Source organism: Oncorhynchus kisutch, linkage group LG16, assembly GCF_002021735.2.
Source record: "Oncorhynchus kisutch isolate 150728-3 linkage group LG16, Okis_V2, whole genome shotgun sequence".
In the NCBI taxonomy this organism is placed as follows: domain Eukaryota; kingdom Metazoa; phylum Chordata; class Actinopteri; order Salmoniformes; family Salmonidae; genus Oncorhynchus; species Oncorhynchus kisutch.
Window position 1 is genome coordinate 21,579,836 of NC_034189.2, and position 19,745 is coordinate 21,599,580.

Consider the following 19,745-nt stretch of genomic DNA (forward strand, 5'->3'; position numbering starts at 1 on the left):
CTGACTCAGTACCGGTGACCCCTGTATATAGCATCGTTATTCTTGTGTTACTTTTTATTTTAGCCTACTTAAATATTTTCTTCTTCTTGAACTGCACTGTTGGTTAAGGGCTTGTAAGCATTTCACAGTAAAGTCTACACTTGTATTTGGTGCATGTGACAAATAAAGTTTGATTTGATTAAACCCTTGTCTCCTATTAGCAGCATAGGCCGTTGACAAACGTCCTCCATCTCACTCGTTTCGGGACACGTCTTTCCAGGTCACACCAGTTGAGGCCATCAGTTAAAGTGTTAAAGTGCACGTGTTACTAGGAAAAGATATTCAGTATGAGGGATTTTTAATTACCCCTTTTTCGTGGTATCCAATTGGTAGTTACAGTCTTGTCTCATCGCTGCAACTCCCGTAAGGACTCAGGAGAGGCGAAGGCCGAGAGCCGTGCGTCCTCCGAAACACAACCCAGCCAAGCTACACTGCTTCTTGACACAATGCCCGCTTAACCCGGAAGCCAGCCACACCAATGTGTTTCGGATGGTACACCTGGCGACCATGTCAGCGTGCATTGTGCCCAGCCCGCCACAGGTGTCGCTAGAGTGCGATGGGACAAAAACATCTCTGCCAGCCAATCCCTCCCCAAACCCTGATGACGCTGGGCCAATTGTGTGCCGCCCCATGGGTCTCCCAGTCACAGCTGAGACAGAGCCTGGACAAACCAGGATCTCTAGTGGCATAGCTAGCACTGTGATGCAGGGCCTGAGACCACTTAGGCGACTCGGGAGGCCCCAGTACGAGAGTTGCATGATTGCAAAAGTTTGCCATTATTTCCTGGTAATGTGTATTTGTCGTATCAATTTTTGGCCTTGTGGGGTTTGCTAAGCAAATACATCTTCATTTTTATTATTCTTTAGCGCGCAACTCCTCTTACACAAATGCCATTCAAACTTCAAATGTGTAGACTGGTTTGAGTTGAGTTGCTCCTAATCAACTTTTGATATCTTTTAAAATATTCAATTTTGTATCTATCTTCATTCACGAGAGTGGGACTTTTTTCAACAATCTCACCATTGTGACATCATCACTTCCAACATTCCATTCACTTTAAATGCAACAACTTTTGACACAAATCTGCTACTTTGAATATTTGCCAACAATTTAGACAAAAAGTTAGTGGGAAATCTTCCTCTACGTCACTGTTTTTAAAATCTGAAAACGGATTAGGAATAGCTTCTTCAAATTAATAGAGTGATCTGTTTTAGTAACACATCAACTGCTTGCAATTATTCATGTCAGAAGCTAGCAGATTCATTACTTACTAACAGCAGTAAATTCCAATACAACTAAATCACATTCACTCTCCTTGCTTTGTCTAACAACATTATCATGAATCTATTAAATAAATTGTGGGTCAGAGTGCAGCATTTATTTAGTTTCAAAGCACAAACGTTTGTTAGCATGTTTATCACTGGCTTTAGCAACACGTGCCTATGTCTTCATAATAAATTCCCATGATTCAGAATCTGTTTCGGACCAAACAGCTTAGCACTAATATTTTGAATAATTCTCCGGTCTGAACTAACCTGGAATGATAGAGAAGATGTGTAATGCTCACTAGCTTCATTCTCAGAATTGTGCTCCGTGCTCTAAATAACTCAACTGGTACGTTGATCCTGTTGCGCTGATTGGATAGAGCGAAGCTGTCTCTGTTCACTCACTTTTTTTTCACCCGATAACTTCTCATCGCACTTCGTTCAGTTTTCACATGCAATAACTGTAGTTTAGACTGACCACCACCATAATCTTAGAAAAAAAGGTTCTGGATAGAACCAAAAATGGTTGTAGGGTTCTTTGATCAGAACCCATTTGGTTCTTCTTCACTGAACCAAAATTGGTGCTATATAGTGTTCTATATGGAACCAATTTCGGGTCTATATAGAATTAAGGGGTGCCATATATGAAGCAAGCAGATGACCCTTTTTGATTCTTTCCAGAACCTTTTTTTTCCTAAAAGTGCACACAACTACCTACCACAACCACACACCTATTTACAACACACCTATTGCACCGCACAACTACTGACCACAACAACACAACTATTGACCACAACTACAGACTATAGCTACTGACCACAACTACTGAACACCACTCCTGACCACAATTACTGACCACAACCACAAAATTACTGACCACAACCACAAAATTACTGACCACAACACAGAGACCATAACTACAACTCATGACCACAACCACAACACTACTGAAACACCACACAACTACTGATCACAACTGACCACAACTACTGAACCACAAAACTACTGACCACAAAAACACAACTACTGACCACAACATAACTACAGACCATAACTACTGACCACAAGCACACAGACTGACCAAAACTCCCGAACAGAACCACACACCTACCCACCAAAACTACTGAACACTACTGACCACAACTACTGAACACACAACTACTTAACCACACAACTAATGACTAGAACTACTGACCACAACCACACAACTACTGAACCACATCCAACCAACTACTGAACACAACTAGTAACAACTCCTGACCATAACCACAGAACTACTGACCACTACTACTGAACCACCTACCTACTTACCAAAACTACTGACCACAACCACACAACTAATGACCACAACCACGCTACTGACCACAACTACCGAACCACACAACTACTGACCACAATTACTAACCACACAACTACTGACCACAACCTCTGACCACAACACAACTACAGACCACAACAGCAGAACTATAAACAACAACTGACCATAACTACTGACCACAGACACAAAACTACTGACCAAAACACAACTAAAGACCATAACTACTGACCACAACCAACTACTAACCTGAACAACACAACTAGAGACCATAACTACTGACCACAACTCCTGACCACAACCACACTAACAACTTCGGACCAAGACTACTGACCATATCACCACAACTACTGAACCACACTACTACCACAACCACAACACTACTGACCACAATTAATAAACACAACTACTGATCACAACCATGCAACTACTGAACAACAAAACTATTGACCACACAACTACTGGCCGCAACAACACAACTTCTGACAACTTCTGACCAAGACTACTGACCATAACACCACAACTACTGACAACACAACTACTGACCCACACTACTACTGACCACAATTACTGAAAACAACTACTGACCACAACCACACAGCTACTGACCATACAACTACTGGCCACAATAACAACTACAGACCATAACTACTGAACCACAACTTACCACAAAACTACTGACCACAACTCCTGACCACAACCACACAACTACTGACCAAGACTACTGACCATAACACCACAACTACTGACCACAGAACTACTAAACCACACCCACACAACTACTGATCACAACTACTGAACCATAAAACTACTGACCACACAACTACTGGCCGCAACAACACAACTACTGACAACTTCTGGCCAAGACTACTGACCATAACACCACAACTACTGACAACACAACTACTGAACCACACTACTACCACAACCACACAACTACTGATCACAATTACTAAGCACAACACTACTGACACACCACTCAACTACTGACCACAACTACTGAAAACAACTACTGACCATACAACTACTGGCCACAACAACACAACTACAGGCCAACCACACCACTACTGAACACAACTACTGACCACAACCACACAATGAGATCAAAACTCCAGACCACAACCACACAACTACTGACCACATCCAACTAACATCTGTCCACAACCACAACTATTGAACCACACACCTGCTTAACAAAGCTACTGACCACAACAACAAAACTGACCACAACCAACCATCTACTTACTACACAACTACTGATCACAACCACAGAGACCACAACTCCAGACCACAGCCATATGACCACAACCACACAACTACTGACCACATCCAGACCATAACTACTGACAACTTCTGACCAAGACTACTAACCATAGCACCACAAATACTGACCACACAACTACCACAATTACTAACCATAGCACTACTGACACACCACACAACTACTGACCACAACTACTGACCACAAGCATGCAACTACTGACCACAACACAAATACAGACCATAGCTACTGAAAACAACTACTGACCACAATCACACAACTACTGAACCACAACTTACTACAAAAGTACTGACCACAACCACACACCTACTCACCAAAACGACTGAACACATAAACACAGAACTACTGAACCACAACTACTGTCCACTACTACTGAACCACACACCTGCTTAACAAAACTACTGACCCTGACCACAACCACATGACTACTGACCACAACCACACAGCTGCTACTGACCACACAACTACTGACCACAACATAACTACAGACCATAACCACTGAAAACAAGCACACATCTACTGACCAAAAGCACACACCTACTTACCAAAACTACTGACCACAACTACACAACTACTAACCCACTCAACTAATGACCACAACTCCTGACCACAACCACAGAACGACTGACCAAAACTTCTGAACCACACACCTACTTAAAACTATTGACCACAACCAATCAACTACTGACCACAACCACAACTGCTAAACCACAACTACAGACCCACACACCTACTTACCTACTGACCACAACTTCTGAACCACACACCTAGTTACCAAAACTACTCACCACAACCACACAACTACTGACCACTACTACTGGCTAGGGTTTGGCATTTGAAATGATCACTTTCAAATAATATCATTAAAGTAACACTTTTTAAACCTCTTCCACGACCACAAACTACTTTTAAAAAGAGCTTTACCAAGCCCCACAACTTTACTTGTAAAGTTAACATCTAGTTATTGGTTGTGATTACAGGGTAGTAGGAAACTAAATTGTAGGTGTGTCAAACAAATAATTAATGTCCACATAAACATTCCTTTTCATGGAACTAGACAGACCCACCACCTGCCACAGATTGCTGGAAGAGGATTCTCATATTTGCACAACAATAAAAAGACAACTCAAACAAGAGCTAGAGATGGTTCGCTATCAGTAATGTACAAATCATTTTAAAACTTTCTTCAAAATAAGATCACACCATCCACATAAAAACAGGGTTTGTTCACATATTTTAATACAGTTTTTGAACATTTCAGTTGATTCTGTTTGGCAATGTAAAAACTATCCGTAAAAAAACAAACCCCAGAAAATAACCCATCCCAGGCATTTAATTTAACACAAGGGTATCACATTAAAATGATGACGTACAGTGCCATCAGAAAGTATTCAGACCCCTTGACTTATTCCATATTTTGTTGTTACAGCCGGAATTCAAAATGGATTAAAGTCTCACCACCTCTTCCACCAAGTGGAAGCACATTTTTTGAAAATGAAACACAGAAATATCCAATTTACATACATATTCACACGTCCGAGTCAATACTTTGTTGAAACACCATTGGCAGCGATTACAGCTGTGAGTCTTTCAGGGTAAGTCTCGAAGAGCTTGCCACACCTGGATTGCATATATTTTTTTATTTACCTTTATTTAACTAGGCAAGTCAGTTAAGAACAAATTCTTATTTTCAATGACGGCCTAGGAACAGTGGGTTAACTGCCTGTTCAGGGGCAGAACGACAGATTTGTACCTTGTCAGCTCGGGGATTTGAACATGCAACCTTCCGGCTACTAGTCCAACGCTCTAACCACTAGCTTGGTTAAATTGATTGTTGGTCATTGCTAGACAACCAGTTTCAGGTCTTGCCATAGATTTAAGTATATTTAAGTCAAAACTTCTTGGTAAGCAACTTCAGTGTAGATTTGGCTTTGTATTCTAGATTATCGTCCTGCTGAAAGGTGAATTAATCTCCCAGTGGAAAGCAGACTGAACCAGGTTTTCTACTAGGATTTTGCCTGTGCTTAGCTCCATTGTTTATTTTTCAACCTGATAAACTCACCAGTCCTTAACGATTACAAGCATACCCATAACATGATGCAGCCACCACTATGCTTGAAAATATGGCAAGTGGTACTCAGTAATGTGTTGTATTGCATTTTTCCCCAAACATAAGACTTTTATATTCAGGACAAAGAGGGAATTTCTTTGCCACATTTCTTGCAGTATTACTTAAGTGCCTTGATACAAACAGGATGCGTGTTTTAGAATATTATTTATTCTGTACATGACTTCTTTTCACTGTCAATTAGGTTACTATTGTGGAGTAACTACAGTGTTGTTGATCCATCCTCCGTTTTCTATCACAGCCATTAAACTCTAACTGCTTCAAAGTCACCATTGACCCCATGGTGAAATCCCTGAGCGGTTTCCTTCCTCTCCTGCAACACAGTTAGAAAGCATGCCTGTATCTTTGTAGTGACTGGGTGAGTTGATACACCATCTAAAGTAACTTCACCATGCTCAAAAGGGATATTTAATGTCTGCTCTAAAAAATATATATATATATATATATATATATACACACATGTGTATTCAACCCATCAATCAATAGGTGCCCTTCCCTACGAGGAATTGGAAAACCTCCCCGGTCTTTGTGGTTGAATCGATGTTTGAAATTCACTGCTCGACTGAGGGACCTTACAGATCATTACCTGTGTGGGGGTACAGAGATGAGGTACTCATTCAAAAAGTATATTAAACACATAACATTTCATGCAACTTGTGAAGCACATTTTTACTCCTGAACGTATTTAGGCTTGCCATAACAAAAAATGGTTGAATAATTATTGACTGAAGACATTTCAGCTTTTAATTTGTTAATTTATGAAACCCTAATTCCACTTTGACATTATGGGTTATTATGTGAAGTCGTCATAAAAACCATCTGTGTAAATCCATTTTAAATTCAGGCTGTGACACAACGTGGTGAAAGTCAAGGGGTATGAATACTTTCTGAAGGCACTGTAGTTTAGCAGTCAGTGACATTCAAAGCTTTCAGTTACAGCTATACTGTATCCTTAGAATTCAATGCATGTTAATAGTTGATGGGACGATATTGACAGTCCATACATGTTGTAGTCTATCATTTGTTTGACACATTAAAATGACTCAATAGTTTGTTCGTTGTTGCAGTCAGTCCCTTCAGTTGCTTTGAACCGTGGAACACATTTTCAGTAACATCAGGAGTGGTTATTAAAAAGAAAATAGACAAAATACAAAAAGTGCAAGTTTTCATTCAGACATGCTTTGAAATCAATGAAAAAAGGAGAGAGAATGCAACAACAATTCTTTCAGGAAGTAGACAGAGAAGCTTCATGCTCACCCTTTTGATTGGGTACACAACTAGGAAGGAGTCGTGTGATTGGCATTGAGAAAGGACTCATCTTTATATCTGTGCCATTATAGCAAGCTCAATTTTTATATAGTCAATTTTCTTCACGATTGGCTGATCCTGGTTGGTCATCAGCCAATGAAGTTGGAAGTCCCTCCCAGTTGACTACATTAAAATGGTGGAAGCCCTCAATGGCACTGCCCATGCCAAAACTGCCTTTTGGCCACTAGAGGCCTCTATCATTTTCTATGGTGATTGGGTACGCAACCAGGAAGGGGTGAAAGCCAATTTAGTGGAGAACAACGTTCAGAGCTTTGCAGATAGAAATATAAGAAATATTTTTAAAAAACAGAACAGACACATAGTTTGTGTGGTGAAGAGAACGACATCAATCTCTTATAAAACATTCTGAAAACTCTGAATGTTGTACTTTTCTGAATATAATCTGTCTGAGTAGCTTGGATGTCAGTCAATCTGATTTTATCCGACTTGAGCTCATCTTAGCATTATAAATAAATGGATAAGGAGTCCGACACCCAGGTTATTGTAGCAGAGCAAAAACCAAAAGAGCTACGTTGTTACCAAAACGAGCCCTTAGAGGAAGAATGAGGCGAAGAAAAAAAACTGCAAACAAAGCAAAAGCAGCAGACAGACATCCCAAAGAAAAAGGACATGGATGCACTGATGTCATCTACAACCTGGGCCTAGTTGGGAGGACTGAACAGCACACCTATACCAGTCTTCATTCTCGCATCGTAGACCACTCGAGTGGAAAATTGCAATTGCTCCAGAACAGAGCAGCATGTATTGCACTTAGATGTACGCGGAGGGTGAATATCAGTGGTATGCATGTCAATCTCTTTTGGGTCAAAGTTGAGGATTGATTGACTGCGTCACTATTGGTCTTTGTGTGAGGTGATGATGGGTTAAAAAAAAAGGTACTGAACTGTCCATTCAAGCAGTTGGTACACAGCTCAGTACCACTCAAGACATGCAGCCAGAGGACTCTTCATAGTCCCCAGGTCAAGAAATGAGGCTGGGAAATGCACAGTATTAAATTAGAGCCATGACTACATGGAACTCTCCCACCCCAGGTAAGATTATCAGCCAGCCTTAAAACCAGATTAAAAAAACACCTCACGACGCCGACTGTGGAGACAGACATTTTTATGTATTGTATATTATTTGTTTTTTTGTTTCCTGTTTCGACCCCAGGAAGAGTAGACATTGCCTTGGAAGCGCCTAATTGGGGATCCTAATAAAATACTTTTCAGAGTCAACTTGCCGACACATTGTCACCCAGTTTCATCCATGTAGAATCTGTGGTAGAAAGTTTAACCCTCGAGGGACAGTAGTAGTCCACCGCATTTGACAGTCATTCACGTCCCCGTAGTCTCATTACATTACCCACAATCCCCCAAACCAGACACCTGGGTACATCCATACATTACTCCACGGGTTTTCATAGGCCTTAAATCCCCCAATCGTAGGTCCTTTCCGGTTCCGTCAGCCCCCGCATGTTTCTCGTCCTCACTAGTGGTTGAACTTGAAGTGGTAGTTGCCGCCGGACTCGAAGGGGTTGAAGTGGAAGGGCCGTCCTTGGCCACCCTGACCCCCTCCTCCACCCTGCTGGCTCTCTGGGTCCAGGGGGTCCTCGCCCGAGTCAAATTTCTGACGCTTTTCTACAGGGGATGGAGAGATGTGGGAATAAGCAACAAGTTAATCTTGCTTCCAGCTAGGTTTCAACAGAAATGTTGATTCCTGAAAACAGGATGTCATCATACTGCAAATAGGTTACAGCTTCCTAAATACAATCATACCAGGTATACATTTTCCAATATGGGAGGGGTTAATAGTCCTCTTATCTACAAGCTTGACGAACACTATCAGGTGCATATACAGTAAAGTACAGTACCTGGGTCGGTGAGCACCTCTTTAGCAGAGGCGATGTCGATGAACCTTTTCTCCGCCTCCTTCTTCTTTGCCTCCTCTCTAAAGTTGTCAGGATGCCACTGTTGGGCCAGCTTCCTGTACGCCTTGATGATTTCCTGTTTGTTGGCACTCCTGGAGAAAAATAACATAAGCTAAGGTAAATGACTGTTTGAATACAAGGAGCAAATGCATGCCAATTTCCCTGAGGTTATCACGGAGGTTGGTGAAAATGATTTCATCATCATGAACTTCTCAATTGTCCAATTGCTTAAAGATCACATATAGACAGTAGATTATGTCAAGGAAGGAAGGAATTATGTTTTTAAGAAATATTTAAACAGAGCTCCCTTCTCTAGGTCAGTCATACCTATTGACACCCAAGATCTTGTAATAGTCTCTCTTCCGGGAGAGCTTGAGCAGTTTTTGGGCTCGCTCCAGACCTTCCCTGATCTCATTGTTCTCCATGTCAAACTCCCTTGCTTCCTGGTAGTCTTCCACCGCTAGAGATGTAGGGAGAGAGAGGTAAAGAAAGGCAGAGACAGAAAAAGATCAAAATGGATACTTGACAGAGCTGGCACTACGATCCCACTGGGATTTGACTGCAGTAATCAGGACATTTACATATTTTACATGTTAAGTCATTTAGCAGACACTCTTATCCAGAGCAACTTACAGTTAGTGCATTCATCTTAAGATAGCTAGCTGAGAACCATAAATCAGTCATAGTAAGTACATTCTTTCTCAATAAAGTAGATATCAGCAAAGTCAAAGCTAGTAAGAGGGGAAAAAGTGTTAGTTCAGGCTTTAGACTGGCTCCTGGCTACAAACACTGGGCTACATGGCAGGTTTGTGTTCCCCTGAGCTACAAAAAGCCCACAAGTAAACAAAGGCAGTGTGAGTACTTGAGGGAGTGAAAAACAAAGCAAAATAAAGTGTTATCATTCCATGCCATCATTCTCTTTGCTACAGTACCGTAATTTCTGGACTATTAAGCGCACCTGAATATAAGCCCACTGAATTATTAAATAAGCCGCACATGTCTATAAGACGCAGGTGCCTACCGGTACATTGAAACAAATTAACTTTACACAGCCTTTAAACTAAACATGGCTTGTAACAAAAAATAGCAGTAAACAGTAGCCTACCAAGAAAGTCACTATCTTCCTCCTTCTGTGCACTGAAATCACTGAAGGCATCTCCTACGGTGTCGGGGTTGAATAGCCTCAGAATTGCGTCATCCGATGTTGGATCGTTTTCATTGTCGCTCTCGTCACTTTCATCCGTAGACAAATTCCCCGCTGAGCTCATGCTGCCCTCTTCAACACGCAGCAGTCCAGCCTTTCGAAACCCGTTGATGATAGTGGATTTTTTGACAATGCTCCACGCTGTCAGGACCCACTGGCAGACTTGACCATAAGATGCTCTTCGCCTGCGGCCCGTTTTAGTGAAGGATTTCTCCCCACTTGTCATCCAAGCCTCCCACTGAACAAGGAGCGCCACCTTAAATGCACGATTTACACTGATGTCGAGTGGCTGCAAATACTTTGGGCCATCTGCTTTTCTTCCCTCTGAAAGCTTTTGTTGTCTTTTTGCACTGAGTCAGTTCCTCACACTGCTGTTTCCAACGTCTTATCATCGACTCATTAAGGCCAAGCTCCCGTGCAGCAGCTCTATTTCCTTTTCCAACAGCCAGATCGATCGCCTTCAACGTGAAAGCTGCATCATATGCATTTCTCCATGTCTTTGCCATGATGAGGGTGGCAAAATTACTACCGAAATCAGGATGATGAAGAGCGCGCTCGATTTACGTCACATTATGTGACGTGCTCAGTTTTTTGGCGGCATGAATCTTGTGAAAGCGGGAAAAATCCATAAATTAGCCGTGTCATTGTATAAACCGCAAGGTTCAAAGCGTGGGAATAAAGTAGCGGTTTATAGTCCGGAAATTACAGTAATAGCATGGAGAAATCTGTGGTTTAAAGTACTCAAGTAAAAAATACTTTAAAGTACTACTTAAGTAGTTTAGGGTGTCTGTAGTTTACTATTTATATTTTTGACAACTTTTACTCCACTACATTCCTAAAGAAAATAAATGTACTTTTTACTCCTTACATTTTCCCTGACAACCAAAGGTACTTGGTACATTTTGAATGCTTAGCAGGACAGGAACATTTTCTAAATTCATGCACTCATCAAGAGAACATCCCTGGTCATCCCTACTGCAGGCTCACTAAACAAATACTTTGTTTGTAAATTATGTCTGAGTGTTGAACTGTGCCCCTGGCTATCTGCAAATAAATAATACAATTGTGTCGTCTGGTTTGCTTAATATAAGAAATGTTTAATGATTTATACTTTTACTTTTGATACTTAAGTATATTTCAAACCAAATACTTTTAGACTTTTACTCAAGTAGTATTTTACTGGGTGACTCACTTGTACTTGAGTCATTTTCTTTTAAGGTATCTTTACTTCTACTCAAGTATGAAAATGTGGGCACTTTTTACACCACTGGGTGAAAGTACCTTTCTCGTAGTCCTGGTTGAGGATGAAAGCCTCAGCTCTGTCTCGGAGGATGTTGATGTTGCGTGGGTCTCTCTGGTGGGCTTCAGAACAGATGTCTATTGCCTTAGCAGTCATCTTGTTCTGGTGGAGAAAAATGGAACAACGTATGTTAAGCATTATTATTGGGTCCCAGTCCATTAGTAAATTACTCAATCATTAAGTAATATACTTTTTAAAAAGTTATGTGAAGTCAGAAGTAGTAAAATTATGAGAATTTGAACACACTACCAATGAATTTCTGACTTTAGTAGAAGAAGGCCAAGCTATTACTATCAAATGACTATGGCTGAGGCCATGGTAACGGTCCACTCCATAGGTTAAATCTTTCTGCAGTATGTGATGGGACCCACCTTGACCAGGCAGAAGCAGATCCTCTCATTGGCCTTGTTGGTGTAGTATGGGACATTAGGCTCTCTTCTCATCACTGACTCATACTTGACTATGGCCTCCTGATACCTGAGAACAAACATTTAATAATATACATTTTAGAGCAACAAGACATAAATACAACCAACATACAAGTCAGAACTAAAATCAACCAAAGTGGATACAAATAGGTTTGGTGCTAAAACCTAAAATATAAAACTGTCAAAGGAACACAAGGAGTGAAATGATAAAACACAAAGCATGGGAACTGAAACATAAGACCACATGGAGGGACTACCATTTAAGACCACATAGGAAGGCAGGAATTGACATTAAGGGTTGACCTATTGCCTGGGGCTGAGCAATCGTACAAGTTGAGCCTGTTCTGAGGTTGCCCCATTTAAACAACCAAACTGCGAAGAATTCCAGCAGCCTAAAACACGTTTTTCTGGTTCCTCTCCATTGTTTAAGTGAAAGGCCAAACATTTATGGAAGTCGGCAAGTAGAGCCTGCTCAGATTCTTTTTACTGAACAAAATACAAAGATCAATACTGGAATTCTTTCTGATTCTGGTTCAATTCTTGGACCGACTCTTCTCTGTATACATCAATAATGTCACTCTTGCTGCTGGTGAGTCTCTGATCCACCTCTACGCAGACGACACCATTCTGTATACTTCTGGCCTTTCTTTGGACACTGTTAACAACCCTCCAGGCAAGCTTCAATGCCATACAACTCTCCTTCCGTGGCCTCAAAATGGCTCTTAAATACAAGTAAAACTAAATACATGCTCTTCAACCGATCGCTGCCTGCACCTGCCCGCCTGTTCAACATCACTACTCTGGACTGCTCTGACTTAGAATACTACAAATTCCTAAGTGTCTGGTTAGACTGTAAACTCTCCTTCCAGACCCACATCAAACATCTCCAATCCAAAGTTAAATCTAGAATTGGCTTCCTATTTCGTAACAAAGCATCCTTCACTCATGCTGCCAAACATACCCTTGTAAAACTGACCATCCTACCAATCCTCGACTTCGGCGATGTCATTTACAAAACAGCCTCCAATACCCTACTCAATGAATTGGATGCAGTCTATCACAGTGCAATCCGTTTTGTCACCAAAGCCCCATATACTACCCACCATTGCGACCTGTACGCTCTCGTTAGCTGGCCCTCGCTTCATACTCGTCGCCAAACCCACTGGCTCCATGTCATCTACAAGACCCTGCTAGGTAAAGTCCCCCCTTATCTCAGCTCGCTGGTCACCATAGCATCACCCACCTGTAGCACGCCCTCCAGCAGGTATATCTCTCTGGTCACCCCCAAAACCAATTATTTCTTTGGCTGCCTCTCCTTCCAGTTCTCTGCTGCCAATGACTGGAACGAACTACAAAAATCTCTGAAACTGGAAACACTTATCTCCCTCACTAGCTTTAAGCACCAACTGTCAGAGCAGCTCACAGATTACTGCACCTGTACATAGCCCACCTATAATTTAGCCCAAACAACTACCTCTTTCCCTACTGTATTTATTTTATTTATTTAGCTCCTTTGCACCCCATTATTTTTATTTTTACTTTGCACATTCTTCCATTGCAAATCTACCATTCCAGTGTTTTACTTGCTATATTGTATTTACTTTTCCACCATTAACTTTTTTTTTTTTGCCTTTACCTCACCTCATTTGCTCACATCATATATAGACTTGTTTATACTGTATTATTGACTGTATGTTTGTTTTACTCCCATGTGTAACTCTGTGTCGTTGTATCTGTCGAACTGCTTTGCTTTATCTTGGCCAGGTCGCAATTGTAAATGAGAACTTGTTCTCAACTTGCCTACCTGGTTAAATAAAGGTGAAATAAAAAAATAAATAAAAATATTCCTCCACTATGTGTAGGCAAAAGGCAGACAATATATGCCACTTCTGCATGCAAATAGCTTATTTACATTTTCAGGCAAGAAGCTGATTAAACAGCATGATAATTACACAGGTGCACTTTGTGCTGGGGACAATAAAAGGTGATTTTAAAATATGCAGTTGTCACACAACACAATGCCACAGATGTCTCAAGTTGAGGAAGTGTACAATTGGCATGCTGACTGCAGGAATGTCCACCAGAGCAGTTGGCAGAGAATTTAGGAGTATTTCTGTCTGTAATAAAGCCCCTTTGAGGAGGAAAAATCTCATTCTGATTGGCTGGGCCTGGCTCCCCAGTTGGTGGCTGTACCCCTGCCCAGTCATGTGAAATCCACAGATTAGGGACTAATACATTCATTTTAAATGTACTGATTTCCTTATATGAACTGTACCTCAGTAAAAACATATACACTACCGATGAAAAGTTTGGGGTCACTTAAATATCCTTGTTTTTGAAAGAAAAACATTTTGTCCATTAAAATAACATACAATTGATCAGATATACAGTGTTGACATTAGTCATTTACAACATGAACATTGTTGCTGGAAACGCAATTTTTTTTAATGGAATATCTACATAAGCGTAGAGGCACATTATCAGCAACCATCACTCCTGTGTTCCAATGGCACGTTGTGTTAGCTAATCCAAGTTTATCATTTTAAAAAGGCTAATTGATCATTAGAAAACCCTTTTGCAATTATGTTAGCACACCTGAAAACTGTTGTTCTGATTAACTTCTTTAGACTAGTTGAGTATCTGGAGCGTCAGCATTTGTTGGTTTGATTACAGGCTCAAAATGGCCAGAAACAGACCTTTCTTCTAAAACTTGTCAGTCTATTCTTGTTCTGAGAAATGAAGGCTATTCCATGCAAGAAATTGCCAAGAAACTGAAGATCTCATACAACGCTGTGTACTACTCCCTTCACAGAACAGCTCAAACTGTCTCTAACCAGAATAGAAAGAGGAGTGGGAGGCCCCTGTGCACAACTGAGCAAGAGGACAAGTATATTTGAGTGTCTAGTTTGAGAAAGACGCCTCACAACTGGCAGCTTCATTAAATAGTACCCAAAAAACACCAGTGAAGAGGTGACTCCGGGATGCTGGCCTTCTAGGCAGAGTTGCAAAGAAAAAGCCATATCTCAGACTGGACAATAAAAATAAAAGATTAAGATGGGCAAAAGAACACAGACACTGGACAGAGGAAGGTTGGAAAAAAGTGTTATGGACAGACGAATCTAAGTTTGAGGTGTTTGGATCACAAAGCATGGTGGAGACAACGTGATGGTCTGGGGATGCTTTGGTGATGGTAAAGTGGGAGATTTGTAAAGGGTAAAAGGGATCTTGAAGAAGGAAGGCTATCACTCAATTTTGCAACACCATGCCATACCCTGTGGACAGCGCTTAATTGGTACCAATTTCCTTCTACAACAGGACAATGACCCAAAGCACAGCTCCAAACTATGCAAGAACTATTTAGGGAAGAAGCAGTCAGCTAGTATTCTGTCTATAATGGAGTGGCCAGCACAGTCACCGGATCTCAACCCTATTGAGCTGTTGTGGGAGCAGCTTGACAGTATGGTACGTAAGAAGTGCCCATCAAGCCAATCCAACTTGTGAGAGGTGCTTCAGGAAGCATGGGGTGAAATCTCTTCAGATTACCTCAACAAATTGACAACTAGAATGCCAAAGGTCTGCAAGGCTGTAATTGCTGCAAATTGAAGAATCTTTGACGAAATCAAAGTTTGAAGGACAATTATTATTTCAAAGAAAAATCCATATTTAAAACCTTGTCAACATCTTGACTAGATTTCTTATTTTTTTTATAAATATCCCCCCTTCAGAGCAGGCTCAACTTGCATACAGTGGTACTGACCTCGCCTCCTCGATGTGCTCCTCGGCAGAGTCCAGCTGCTTGCTGAGCTTCTTCACCTGTTTGTAGTGGGATAAACAGTCCTTGTCATCCTGGTCCAGCTTCAGACACTCTCGGACGTGACTGCACAGGGAGAGATTTACATATTATGTAAAGCGGATTGAGATTATTTTTCATTTTTTCCCCAAGAATTTTGAAAGAGTGAGTATTCTTTACCAACTGACAAACCTCAAGTGCCACAATCAACCACAAAAACTCAAACCAATGTTGCTCTGAAGCCCAAAACCTCTTCATTTAAATGTATTTGCTTGATAAACGTGGTTGATTGTTTGCTTAAATCACACCTCCCTATTACTAATAAATTCATGGTGAGCGTACCCTAGTGACTCCTGGTGCTCTCCCAGGCTATAATGCAGGATGCTGAGCTTGAGGAAGGCAGCTCGGTTGTCATTCCTCAGCTGGGTGGTGGGAGTCAGGTCGTGGATGGCCTTCCTGGGATCTCCCAGGCGGATGTAGCAATCCGCTCGGAGCTCCCGTGATTCAGGGTCCCAGGGGGAGAGCTGAGGAGAAAGAGAGGTAAGGTCAGTGGTGTGAATTTTCCTTTTTTATGATTTGATACAAAGACTGTAGAAGTATAGTACAGCACTGTTTGATGATGAAGGTATTGTTTAGGTGAAAAGGCAATTATTTCCATCCTCAGACTAGGCCCTGTGACAGAGGGAGCCCCTACCTCCTTGACAAGGCCCAATTTCTAGGCCCTGTGGTGGAGCTAGCCCCTACCTCTACGACGCGGTCCAGCACAGTGATGGTGGTGCTGTAGTCTCCTCTGTGGTGGGCCGCGTGGGCCTCCTCCCGCAGCTCCTCCAGCTTGTTGGCCCTCATCAACTGGTCCCGTGCCTCCTCCTGGTCAGGGGAGCGATGCAGCTGAGGAGGAGAAGGAAGTAAATCAAATAGAAAGATCAAGTTTCTGAAGAAACTGTGAGATATTTATTAGAAGCTTATAATTGCTATAAAAGATCAATCATATCAGGTCTAAAAATACATATCCCCACACAACACATCAAGTCTTATCTAATCCTTCAGATTCCCTTTACTTCACCCACATCACATAATTGCAGTAACAAAATGACAATGAATAAGATTATTTTTAAGCGAAACATGAGACAGTGAAACAATGGTATGAGCATTTGGAAAATACAGCAGTGAGATTTTGATTGAAAGAAGGATAAGGTAGAAATATATAGAGATATATAGAAACATAATTAATAGTATGGTAGTAGTAGCAGCATTATAAACTCAGCAAAATAAGAAACGTCCTCTCACTGTCAACTGCGGCATCTTAGGCATCTCACAGCATGGACATTGCAATTTATTGACCTGGCCACATCTGCAGTCCTCATGCCTCCTTGCAGCATGCCTAAGGCACATTCACAGAGATGAGCAGGGACCCTGGGCATCTTTCTTTTGGTGTTTTTCAGAGTCAGTAGAAAGGCTTCTTTTAGTGTCCAGTTTTCATAACTGTGACCTTAATTGCCTATTGTCTGTAAGCTGTTAGTGTCTTAAAGACTGTTCCACAGGTGCATGTTCATTAACTGTTATGGTTCATTGAACAAGCATGGGAAACAGTGTTTAAACCCTTTAGAATTAAGATCTGTAAAGTTTTGGATATTTACGAATTATCTTTGAAAGACAGCATCCTGAAAAAGGGACTTTTTTTGTTGTTCTATTTCTAAGCATCTAGACTTACCACAGTCTCAAAGTCCTCCCGAGCATCCTGGGTGTTGCCCTGCTTCAGGAGGATATTCCCTCTCTGCAGTCTGGCCTGGAAACATGGAGGCAGTTGGAGGGAGAGAGAGAGAGAGAGAGGGATGAATGTTGAAAGTAGGAGGAGAGAGAAACAATGAGGGAGGGAGCCAGAGAGGGTGACATGGGACACAAAGACAGAGAAAGATACAGGTAAACAGGCAGAGATAGATAAAGAAAGAATTAATAACAATATCACAACATTGTGTCCATAACTGTGATTTATCATGACAACAGAGATTATTTTATTGTTGATGACTTTCTGTGTCCACTTACAGCCAGGAAGTCTGGTTTGAGCTGGATGGCTCTGGTCAGATCTGGAAGGGCTGATTTGGACTTCCCCATGGCCAGAAACACAGCTGCCCGCTTGTAGTAGGTGAGGTAGTTCTTAGAGTCTCCCTCTGAGGGGAGGCATAGGGTTGAATACATTACATCAGTAGGTGATCACATACTTTAGATCTAGCTATTTTCATGTGGCTACATTGATTACATGGCCATACATTGACTGAAAGTGTGTAGGTATAAATGGTCAATGTGTTTATCTAAGTGAAAGAGAGTGAGATCTGAAAGGATGCATGACAAAGTTGGAATACAACAATTCATCCTTTGGAAGGACTGTGTTATGCATTGCAGCAGCCTGACTTATTTTTAAGAGAGGGTACTAACGGAGGGAGAGACAGACAGACACAAAGGCTACAGGCTGAGATCTAAGGATGTTTGAGTTATGATAACGAGTGTCTGGTTGGTAACCTTACCCACTGCATAGTGGTAGTGGGACAAAGCCTCCGCCAGTTGACCAGCGGCCAACAGCTTACGGCCCATCTCCAAGTGCTGCTCAATCTCCACATGAGTTGCCCCCAAGACACCTGAAACAACACTTTGTGTGCGTGAGCCTCTAAGAAGGCCCCAAAGCAATGCATATAGCTAGTTCAGCTAACCGCATAGGAACTGACTTTAATGCAGGAAACAGAGTATGTTTTGTTGGGAAGGGGGATATTCAAAAGACAAGTGGAAAATCAGCTAAGTTAGAGCCAAAGGATTTGGGTAGCCTAGTTAGCCTACAGCTAGTAGCAAGCAATGGGGGGGGGGGGGGGACACCTGATCATGCTGAACCCTATACAACCGGTCGTAGCTAAGGAAATGACTGAATCGTTTAGTTACCGGTATTTTCTATGCACAATGCAGGCAGAACTTTTACTGCACAAACACTACCTGTCTTGTCTTACCGTCCAACTGGATGTCCAGAATGACACAGAGCAGAGACAAGGAAGACAGGACTCCGTTGAGACCTTTCCGTCGACCCGACTCCATACTTGAATACTTCAAACTTCTCCCGGAGCTGTATATTTCACGTCTCTAATTATATTGTATGCTATCATTTAAACTGTAATTTCCTTCGTCGTTTTTCTTCCTGAATCTTTGAGGATAACAAGTGTTCCCATTGTCCGGTTAGGAAATAGTTCCGAGTGACACAGTGGAACGCCACTGGAAGGTTCCTGCAATTTCCTTGCGAAGGACAACCAAGAGTGACCAAAAATATAGCATGAATCTAATATATTGTTCCAATTTTCTCTACGTGGCATGACATTGAATAACTTCGGCAAATGTCAACAATAGGTGGTTTCTTAAGTGAAACTTCAACCGGTCCCGTTTACTGTCCTCCTTCACTGATTCAAACTGCCCTACATTTCTTTAGTGAAGTGCAGTTCGCGAATTGTTCATTCTTTTTGAACGGTTCTTTTTACCGACTCGCGAGTCATGATTCATTTTCTGAGTGATTTGTTCATTTTTGTCGTTAGTTTAACTTGCTAGTGCTGACGTCAATGAGTCCTACAGCATAGGCTGGCTACACGCTCTTCCCGCACAGAAGCTCCAGAGACATGATCAAACCGCCAACTGTCTTTCATATACGCGCAAAGAAATAGATCATGAGCATAGCGAAGACAAATACATGTTTAGAACTGATCATTGATCTCATGGTGCAAGAAA

General features: G+C 41.6%; 1 protein-coding gene across 1 annotated transcript; it reads right to left on the reverse strand.

Moving 5' to 3' along the window:
- Nucleotides 1–5,116: 5,116 nt before the first annotated feature.
- LOC109906486 (dnaJ homolog subfamily C member 3-like) lies at nucleotides 5,117–19,523 on the reverse strand. The gene is made up of 12 exons (XM_020504197.2): nucleotides 18,983–19,523; nucleotides 18,512–18,622; nucleotides 18,033–18,157; nucleotides 17,701–17,775; nucleotides 16,734–16,877; nucleotides 16,332–16,513; nucleotides 15,957–16,076; nucleotides 12,143–12,248; nucleotides 11,753–11,873; nucleotides 9,595–9,727; nucleotides 9,211–9,359; nucleotides 5,117–8,977 (listed from the first exon to the last, which is right to left on the reverse strand). The coding sequence occupies exons 1-12, from the start codon at nucleotides 19,065–19,067 to the stop codon at nucleotides 8,829–8,831; spliced, it is 1,500 nt and encodes a 499-aa protein (XP_020359786.1). The 5' UTR covers nucleotides 19,068–19,523; the 3' UTR covers nucleotides 5,117–8,828.
- Nucleotides 19,524–19,745: the final 222 nt, after the last annotated feature.